The sequence below is a fragment of the Talpa occidentalis genome, unplaced genomic scaffold (genome assembly GCF_014898055.3).
Source record: "Talpa occidentalis isolate TD23 unplaced genomic scaffold, MPIMG_talOcc4v2.1 talOcc4.9, whole genome shotgun sequence".
Lineage (NCBI taxonomy): Eukaryota > Metazoa > Chordata > Mammalia > Eulipotyphla > Talpidae > Talpa > Talpa occidentalis.
Window position 1 is genome coordinate 73,435,169 of NW_023605305.1, and position 11,020 is coordinate 73,446,188.

Consider the following 11,020-nt stretch of genomic DNA (forward strand, 5'->3'; position numbering starts at 1 on the left):
GATTGTTTAAAAAGTAATCCATATTCTGGAACACTAATTAGCAATAAAAAGAACAAAGTATTGAAACACACAACTTGGAAGCATTCTAGGGGCACCAGGCTTAGTGAAAAAGCCAATCTCAAAAGATCATATATGGTCTTAATCTATTTATGTAATAGTATTGAAATGAAAATATATATGGAAATGGAAAACAGATTAGTGGTTGACAGGGATTGAGATGGTTGCAGGAAGGGATGACAGTGGGTGTGACTACAAAGGGGCAGCAAAGGGAGACTACTGTGGCAATGGAATAGTTGTACATCTTGATGTGCTTGCTAGCTGCATGAATCTAAAGATGTGGAAAATCATATTTAACTATACACACAAAACATAGGATGCTGTCTTCTAAATGACATGTTTTTGTAAAAAATTTTTCTACCTTGATACTGTTTATAAAGTCCAGAATGGTTCTATAAGACAACTTATAGATAGGAGTTATCTGAACTAAGCAACTTACCTGATGCCTGCAGCTCCCAGGTGGCCTCCTGGTAATGAAACTGAGAGCTAAAGCGGCATCCGTACTGGCCAGTGTCCAAGGCAGTGACATTCTTCAACCTTAGGGAGACTTGGCCATAGTCCATGGAGTCCTTTACCAACTCTGTTCTCCCTCGAAAGTCTGGCAGCTGCATATCATCCTGGTCTTGCCCATCCCTATAGAGATGGACCACAGAGGAGAACTGATTCCTGAAGAAACGCACTTCCATGGCCTCTGCACTTGTCTCAGGAGATAGAAAGCAGGAGAACACTGTGTCCTCCCCCACCAAGACCTTGACGGACTTGTCTGGCCCAATCACCTGCCACTGGCCTGTGGGAGGAAACACAACAGATAAATGCACAGAAACCATTTTGTTGTCTCCCACTCAGGGCAAGAGTGGGCTGGTGATATCCATGGGACTGGAATTTTTTTTTTTAATTTTAAATAATAAATTTTATTTTTATATTCCCCATACAATTGCAAACCCCCCATTCTGATCCCAATCCCTCTCCTTCCGCCCCCCATCCCCCCAAAAGTGTCTCTGTTTCATAGTTTTTTGTTGATTCTGATTTTCACTTTCTTATAGTTATTCATTTTCCTGGTCCCTTATTTAAGTTTTCTAGATTCCTGCTATGAGTGAGACCATCCGGTATTTTTCTTTTTCTTTTTGGCTTATTTTGCTGAGCATGATCCCTTCCAGCGCCATCCATGTTGCTGCAAATTGCATGTGTTTATCTTTTTTGAATGCTGAGTAATATTCCATGGTATATATGTACCACATCTTCCTGATCCAGTCATCTATTTTTGGGCATTTGGGCTGTTTCCAAAGCTTAGCTATTGTAAATAGTGCTGCTATAAACATAGGGGTGCAGGTGTTCTTTGGAATTGATGTTTCTGTGTCCTTTGGGTAAATACCTAGGAGTGGAATTGCTGGATCATATGGAAGCTCTATGTTTAGTAGGTCCAGAAATCTCCACACAGCTCTTCACAGTGGTTGGACCAGTTTGCACTCCCACCAACAGTGCAGAAGAGTTCCTTTTTCTCCACACCCTCGCCAACATTTGTTGTTGCTAGTTTTTTTTAATATGTGCCATTCTCACTGGTGTAAGATGGTATCTCATGGTAGTTTTGATTTGCATTTCCCTGATGACAAGTGATGTTGAACATTTTTTCACATGCCTGTTGGCCATTTGCATTTCCTCTTCAGAGAAGTTTCTTTTTAGCTCTTCTGCCCATTTTTTGACTGGATTATTTTCTTTGTTGTTGTTGAGTCTCATCAGCTCTTTGCAGATTTTTGTGATCAGTCCTTTATCATTAGTGTTGGGTGCAAAAATGTTCTCCCAGTTGGTGGGGTTTCTCTTTGTTTTGGTTATTGTCTCTTTTGCTGTGCAGAAGCTCTTTAATTTGATGTAGTCCCAGCTGTTTATCTTTGCCTTCACTATCACTGCTTTAGGTGATGTGTCTGTAAAAATGTCTTTGATGTGCAAATCACGTAGTGTTTCGCCTATATTTCCTTCTATATATTTTATGGTTTCAGGTCTTATGCCTAGTTCTTTAATCCATTTGGAGTTGATTTTTGTGTATGGTGTGAGGTAGTGGTCAAGCTTCATTCTTTTGCATGTAGCGACCCAGTTTTCCCAGCACCATTTATTGAACAAACTTTCTTTGCTCCAATGCATAGTCTTTTCTCCTTTGTCAAAGATTAGTTGAACCATAAATCTGTGGGTTTATTTCTGGATTTTCTATTCGATTCCATTGGTCTGTATGTCTGTTCTTGTTCCAATACCATGCAGTTTTGATGATTATGGCTTTGTAGTATAGTTTGAAGTCTGGGAGTGTGATGCCTCCATTCCCTTCTTTTTTTTTCAGGAGAGCTTTGGCTATTCAGGGTTTTTTTGTGATTCCATATGAATTTCATCAATAATTGTTCTATTTCTTTGAAGAATGACATTGAAAATTTGATTGGAATAGCATTGAATCTGTATATTGCTTTTGGAAGGATGGCCATTTTAATAATGTTTATTCTTCCAATCCATGAGCAGGGGATGTCTTTCCATTTCTTTGTGTCTTCTTCTATTTCTTTTAACAGTATTTTATAGTTTTCTTTGTATAGGTCCTTTACCACTTTTGTTAGATTTATTCCCAAATATTTGATTTTTTTTGTTTCAATAAAAAAAGGGATGGTTTTTTGGTAGGGAATAGAAGAACCACACGCAACCTAGCAACTCCCCAGGGAAAAAGCACACCACAAAAAGAAAACCAGCCCCCAGATTGCAACGACAGTAACTTGGAAGAACTTCTGAGCCTTCCAGAAAGAGAATTTAAAATTGCCGTGATTAAAAAACTAACAGAAGTCATAAAGGAGAACAATGATAAGGGAAAAATAATCAACGATCAGAAGAATGAAATTGAGTCCCTAAAGAGGGAAAACAATGGTCAGAAGAATGAAATTGAGTCCCTAAAGAGGGAAGTAAAAGAAATGCAGGAGATCAAAGAATTAATGGAAGAACTAAAGAATTCTGGGAAAAGCAATGAAAGCAGAATAGATGAAATGGAAGAACGAATAAGTACTCTTGAAGACACAGAAATAAAAAGAACCAAAACAGAAAAGGAAAGAGAAGTACGAAGGAAAAAGAACGAAGAAAGACTTCGGGAATTATCTGACTCCATGAGGAAAGGAAATATAAGAGTTATAGGAATACCAGAAGGAGAGGAGAGAGATGTAGGAACAGAGAAAATATTCAAAGAGATAATTGAAGAGAACTTCCCAAATGTGAAGAAGGAGCTGAAAATTGATATACAAGAAGCAAGAAGAACACCAAACTTCCACGATGAAAGGAAAAATACAGCAAGACACATAATAGTAAAGCTCCCAAGAATCCAGGACAAGGAAAAAATAATGAAGCTGGCAAGAGGGAAGAAACAGATAACATTCAAAGGAAAGCCAATCAGGCTGACATCAGACTTCTCCAAAGAAACACTACGGGCAAGGAGAGAGTGGAGGGACATAGTCAACAGACTCCAAGAAAACAGATGCCAACCAAGAATACTCTATCCTGCAAAGCTCTCCTTCCTCTTTGAAGAAAGAATATGGACCTTCCCAGACAAACAGAAACTCCGGAATTTCATTACAACTAAACCCCCACTCCAAAAAATACTACAAGGAGTTCTAAAGCCAGAACCTCAGAGGGACGAATAACAATGAAAGAAGGCCAAAAAAAAAAGTTATTAAAAGAATAAATAAATAAAATCAAAGGAAAGACAAACACAATGGCCAATACAGATGCTAACATATCAATATTAACTCTAAATGTAAATGGACTAAACTCTTCAATAAAAAGACACAGAGTTGCAGCCTGGATTAAGAAACAAAACCCAACCTTTTGCTGTCTCCAGGAAACACATTTAGCTACAAAAGATAAAAATAGGCTCAAAGTTAAAGGATGGAAAACAATCCTACAAGCAAATGGACCAAAAAAGAAAGCAGGAACAGCTATACTTATATCAGATAAAACAGATTTCAAACTCAAAAAGATAAAAAGAGACCCCAATGGTCACTACATTATGATCAAGGGGACAATACTTCAAGAAGAAATAACACTCATTAACATATACTCACCAAACGAAGGAGCACCAAAATATATCAGACAACTGTTGTCCTCTCTGAAAACAGACATCAGAGAAAACACATACGTAGTGGGAGACTTCAACACACCACTATCAACAATGGATAGATCAACAAGACAAAAAATAAGTAAAGAAACCAAAGCTATAAATAAGGACCTAGAGCAATTGGGCTTAACAGACATCTATAGAGCACTAAACCCCAAAAAAACGGAGTACATATTTTTCTCAAGGGACTGGAATTTTTATTAAGTTCTTTCTAAATCCAGATCATTCTCTTACACTTTCCAGAACACTTCCACATAGGTTACTTTATTCAGTCCTCACAAACATCCTGACATATGCTCTAATATTTCCATTTTCAAGAGAAACTAATGTCATAGAGACTAAATATGTTATACAGAGGAAGGAAAGGCAATTTCCAAATGCAGCCCCCATGAGTAGAGGAGGCCCTGTACCCACGTTCTCTCCTCTGCCCATGTGCTTCACTGAACGCTCACACCAGCCTCTTATCCATCCTCAAAAGCCACCCCTTTTCCAATGACCCATGAGGGGAATTTGGGATGATAAAATCTCCAGTTTGAGGTAATTTTTAAAGGTTTCTTTCAAGTACATGACAATGCTTTGCAAGCATTTTCTGTATACTATATAGGGTTATGTAGTCTCTATCTATAGACAACATTTATTTATAGTTGTTTTTTAAATCTACTTATCCTGCCAAATTCTGAAAGACATGCTGTTACATTGTGAAATGGAGATTTTTCAGTTTTTATCTGAGTATTTACTCTGGTACATTCCTGCTGTGATTTAGCCTTTGCATAGAGTGTAGCTTTTTTTTTTTTTTTAAGATTTATTTATTTATACAAGCACTGGGTACAGTCAGAAGTGCGGGAGGGTGAGAGAATTCACCAGAGCCAGAGTGGGGAGCAGAGCAGGCAGAAGGACCAAAGTACACTGCTGAGGGGAGCAGCGGGCGGCAGGAGAGGTCTGCGCGCCATGTGGGACCCTCCTCTGGTGGCCGGGAAGCAGCTGGGGATCGAACCAGCGCTGCAGAGGCTGAGGGCAGCTTCGCAACCCAGCGCTCAACCCGCTGTGCCACCAGGGAGGCCCTAGAGTGTAGCTTTTACATTTGCATAATAATTTTCTTTTTCCCACTTTGCAAATTTTCCTTAGATAATGCTTCCTCTAAAACATATCACACCGCTAAGGACTAAATTGTGCAATCCGAAAGTTAGGTTATCCCAGTTCTCAACGTGATGGTATCTGGGAAGGTTAGATGAAGGTGGACCCTAATGTGACTGGTGTTTCCTACCAAAGAGGTCTCCCTCCACTCTGCTCTCCTCTCTTTTCCTTGCCTTCCTCCCCTCTCATATCTCCAGTGCACACAGAGGGGAGACCATGTGAGGAAACAGAAAATGTAGACACCTACATACTAGGAAGAGAACCCCTAACAGAAAGAAATTATCCAGCATCAGGACTTACAGCTTGCAGAACTCTAAGAAATTAAATTTTTGTTGATATTTTGTATCACAGTCTAAGCTTTACAATATACTCACCTTTTTTTCAGTTTTATTCCCATCTTTGTTTTGAAACTTTCTTCAATAATACTTAAATAATGATAATTATTTGTATTCTATGAATCTTTCCTGCACAACTCTTGCTACCTGGAGACAAGACTTATCTGTCTTGCTTAGCATGGTACCCTGAGTCTAACACAGTGCCAGGCACAGAGCATTTGCCCTACGAATAATATGGTTATACATATGAATGGTGAGCACATTTCCTTTCCAAGTTCCCTATCTGTGTAATGATCATTTCATTAACTATCCTGGTAAATAACAGTTATCACTCTGTAATGGTTATATTTTATCTTAAAGATACCACAAACTTTGGAGGCCCATACGCACTTCTATATATACACTCCCTTTGATTGGAAATGTCTAGTAATTAATTTGCATGCATTCATTTATAATATGTGCATATAGATGAGGGGAGGGTGCTGGTGCATTGGAGTAAAGATGTGTCCCCTGTGTAAATTTCCAAATAAATGAATTCTTTTTTTTTAAAGATTTATTTTTTATTTATACAAGTGCTGGGGTATAGGCCAGATGCGCAGGAGGGTGAGAGGATTCACCAGAGACAGAGCGGGGGACAGAACAGGCAGACTGCCGAAACACACCGTTGAGGGGAGCAGCAGGCAAGACAGGAGAGGTCTGCCGCGCCATGTGGGATTCTTGCCGGCTGGCCGGGATCAAACCCATGCTACAGAGGATGCGGACAGCTTCACAGTGCGGCGCTCAACCGCCTGTGCCACCAGGGAGGCCCAAATAAATTAATTCTTATACCCCCTTTTCTCTGACTATAAATGTCATTTAGTTTTTTTTTTTGAAATGTATTTCATTCATACATTTCCAAGGAGACTTATTAAATGGAACGTGGCTTTGAAGCATGATAGTTCTGACAAGCTACTGATATAGACTAGCAGATGCTGAGTCCTGTCCCCCATCCCCCCAGTTTAGTTCCCCACAGTGGAATGGAAATGTCCCCTGACAGCTGACAGCTGACATCTCCTGAGCTGTCACTGGCCACTCCACTGGGGAGTCTGATCTTTGCCTTCCTCTTCTACTCCTTTGAACCTGCTCAGCCCTGGGTCAGGGAAATATCCAGAATATGCCACACTCCAACTTATTCCTCCCTTAAATATCTGGGCAATTTCACCACTTTCAGGTCACATAACACGAATGTTTCCAGTTTTGCACACACACAGCCAGGGACATTGTCTTTTCCCTAAATGTTCTAAATGATATCTCCCTCTAGGTAGACATCTAAATCAGAAACATGAGTGTTCTACTCCAGACCTCCCCTGCCTAAACCCCACAACCTGTCTCAGACAAACATTTAATTTAGTCATGTTAACATCCCTGGTGTGTCCCTTCCCCAACACTGTGTCCTTTCTTCATCACTTGTTCCCATTATTTCTGGGCTACTGTAATAGATTTCATAGTGCCCAAGTCCTTGATGTTTCCCTGTGTCTCCCACAATCTCTGATATAGTTAGATATCAGAAAAGGCCAAGAGACACTGGAAGAACTCAACCAAGAAAGGTATCCCTATCTCACTCTGCTGCAACCATTATAACTAAAGAACTCAAAGTGTAAATCCATAAAAAGGGGACAAAGAATGTTTTGGAACATGGTAGAGTTGGTAGTTGTATAACATTGTGAATAAAATAATGCCACTGAATTGTTAACTTTATGGAATATCAATTTTACCTCAATAAAAATAAATAGGAAATAATACTGAGTGCTGGGTTGCGAAGCTGCCCGCAGCCTCTGCAGCGCCGGTTCGATCCCTGGCTGCTCCCCGGCCACCAGAGGAGGGTCCCACATGGCGCGCAGACCTCTCCTGCCGCCCGCTGCTCCCCTCAGCAATGTACTTTGGTCCTTCTGCCTGCTCCGCTCCCCGCTCTGGCTCTGGTGAATTCTCTCACCCTCCCGCACTTCTCACTGTACCCAGTACTTGTATAATTAAATAAATGAATGGATAAATAAATAAATAAATAAATCTTTAAAAGAAATAATAATACTGGCATCCTTTATTAGCAAAGTTGTTGAAACTATTTTGGGTCTTGGCCAAAGGCAACATATATAACAAGAAAATTTTCAGAAATTACAAGCAGCAAATGACTACCACTGCATTATAAAAAAATTCCTTTTATTTCACTGTGGAAAATATATAAAGAAATATCTTGGTGGATAAACAACCAGTGATTATATAAACAATCTTCACTTTAGTTTTTGTGGACATGTTCTTACAAAACTTTTGATTGGACATAATCATTTTTCTTGGTTCAAAAATCTCACTGTAGTAATAGTAAAGCAATAAAGAACAAGAGAGGAGACATTATCAGATGAGATATTTCAATGAAATTTTAGAAGCTAGAAAGAATAGGTTCACATCTTTGCTCAAATATCTCCCTTCATTGAGCTCTATCCTTGTCAAACTATTTTAAATTTCACCCACACTCTGTCTACTACTGCCATTATATTATATCCCACTATATTATATTCAATACTTTTGTCCATAGAAATTTCCACAAGATGACTTACCTGACCCCAGTGTGAAGAGACTGAGAACCAGTGTGAACACAAAGGCCATGGATGTGCCCTGTGGGTCAATGTCAGTCTACAGAAACAGATGACATCAGGGAAAGGAGGATGGATTCATCAGAGAGAAGAGGACTCAAGCAAAATGTCTCAGCTGCAGAGATCATAGGAAAACTCAATATGAGCTAATGGCAAGCTGCACTGTTCTTTTTCTTAGAGTCTTTCTGAGAGAGACGTGGCTGTGTGTTAGGAGAATGGAGACTCGGGACTTTGAACCACTGCGTTTATGGCCAGGTCATAAACATACACCTCAGACCAAGGAAGCAGAGGTAGAAAGAAGGTGGGGTAGACAAAGCTAGGACTTTGCCCTGTTTCATGACTGTGCCCAGGTGAAAATGGGCATGTCAGAGGCAGGGATATTTTCAGGTTTGGTTGGGGCAGACAGAGCTGTATAAGGATGTGGAGCTGGGAGGGAGATCTAGTCATAAAAGAGAGTTCATCCCAGCACAGGGTAATAATTTAAATAGGCAATATTCCATGAAGATTAACTAAAAGGAGATGAGAGCTATATTTCGAGCACAACCTCACGTAATCCCTTTCTTTGACTTTAGTTCAGGCCCAGGTTTCTAATAATAAGACCAGATGGGGAAGTAACTTGTTAAAACAAGACAATACCTTGGTCTCCAATGATCCAAGGTATTGAGAAAAGTACTAGAGCAATGGGTCAGACATGAGGGAAAGGCAAAGAACCATCATTCATTCATTCATTCATTCATTCACTCAACAGAGACTAAATGACTGCTTACTAAATCAGAAAGCAAGTTTCCAAAGAGATCACCACAAAGAGCACATTCTCTAGCCATAATACAATTAATGTGAAAATCATTTTAAAAGTAGGAAGTCTTATACACTAAGAGATTATCAATAACACAGTTTTGAATAAGTCATCAGTGAGAGAGAAATCACAATAGGCCTCCCCCATGGCACAGCGGGTTGAGCACAGTGCTGTGAAGATGTCCACAGTGCAGGCTTGATTCCCTGCTAGCCAGGGAGATACCCACATGGCACAGCAGACCTCTCCTGTCTCGCTCACTGCACCCCTTAGCAGTGTTTTCGGTCCATCTACCTGTTCTGCTCCCCGCTCTGTCTCTGATGAATTCTCTCACCCTCCCACACCTCTGGCCTGTACCCACATTCTTGCATAAATAAATAAATCTTAAAAAAAAAAAGAAATTACAATAAAAGCTACTAGTAGGTTGATTAGCCCATGAAGATTTGGGAAGTTATCACACCTGTACTGGACACAAGGTCTATACTATTCCCCCATACCTTGCCCTACACATCTCGTTATTTATTCCTGAGTTATATCCTTCATGAAAAATCACTGATCTATCTGATTTTACAAAACTGATCTAATTTGTGATGGAACTGGTGTGGCAGGTAAAAATTGTAGCTTACATATTCAGGTATATTGGAGAGTTTAGTTTCATTTCAATAAAAAAATCTATAAAAAATATAAACTATAGGCTCCTATAGACTGCAGAGAGCAGTGGAATAGCTTGGGCAAGTGGCCCAGATGTAGTAGCCCCCCACCACCAAACCTCAGGGAAGGAGCAGCAAGCAACCTTCATGCAGTAGGCCCATGCAGAACCCTAGGCAAGTAGCATGGACACAGTAGTCTCCCAGTAAATATCAGGGTAGGGCCAGTAAGAAGCCCTAATGTAGCAGACATTGGAAAGGAGTGGAGTAGACCCCATCAAAGAGCACTGATGAAGAAGACCTCAGCAGAAGCAAAGGCAGGGCCTGGTCACCACTGGATGTGACTCTTGGAGCTACAAGTGAGAGGGTGACTGGTCATGGAGAGAGTCTCATGGGTTGGGGTGGGACTTGACTGTTCTGTAGACAGTGGAGATCTGTGCAAATACTGAAGCTACAACAAAGAGGAGGTGGGTAGAGAGAGGAACCTGGGAGTTGTGGTCTGGAGCAGGGACATTGGTGACAGGGCTGTGGGCTCAGCCTGCAGCACTGGGAAGAGATTGTATGGAGGCACAAACTTTTTTTTTTTTTACAATTTTTTATTTTTATATTCCCCATACAATTGCACCCCCCTTATTTTGACCCCCAATTCCTTCTTTCCCCACCCTCCCCCCTCATAGTGTGTCTCTGGTTTATAGTTGTTTGTTGATTTTGATTTTTTCTTTTTGATAGTTATTCTTTATCCTGGTCCCTTATTTAGGTTTTCTATATTCCTGCTATGAGTGAGTTTACCCGGTATTTTTTCTTTTGCTTTCTGGCTTATTTCGCTGAGCATATCCCTTCCAGCTCCATCCATGTTGCTGCAAATTGCATGAGTTTATCTTTTTTGAATGCTGAGTAATATTCCATGGTATATATGTACCACATCTTCCTGATGCAGTCATCTATTTTTGGGCATTTGGGCTGTTTCCAAAGCTTAGCTATTGTAAATAGTGCTGCTATAAACATAGGGGTGCAGGTGCCCTTTGGAATTAACATTTCTGTGTCATTTGGGTAAATACCTAGGAGTGGAATTGCTGGATCATATGGAAGCTCTATCTTTAGTAGGTTGAGGAATCTCCACACAGCTCTCCATAGTGGTTGGACCAGTTTGCACTCCCACCAGCAGTGCAGGAGAGTTCCTTTTTGTGCACATCCTTGCCAGCATTTCTGGTTGTTAGTTTTCTTAGTATGGGAGGCACAAACCTTTCAAAGAGGAAAAAAATATTGTGAGGATCTGTGGTGCACCACAATGACTGGTT

At 40.3% G+C, this 11,020-nt stretch overlaps 1 protein-coding gene across 1 annotated transcript in view; it reads right to left on the reverse strand.

Moving 5' to 3' along the window:
- The window catches only part of LOC119236816 (butyrophilin-like protein 3), a 31,787-nt gene extending 23,492 nt beyond the window's left edge, over window positions 1-8,295 (reverse strand). The window contains exons 1-2 of the mRNA XM_037500775.1: window positions 8,247-8,295; window positions 497-844 (exon numbers count right to left, since the gene is read on the reverse strand). Coding sequence (XP_037356672.1) covers window positions 497-844; window positions 8,247-8,295 — 397 coding nt within the window. The remainder of the gene's footprint in view (window positions 1-496; window positions 845-8,246) is intronic.
- Between the last annotated feature and the right edge of the window lie 2,725 nt (window positions 8,296-11,020).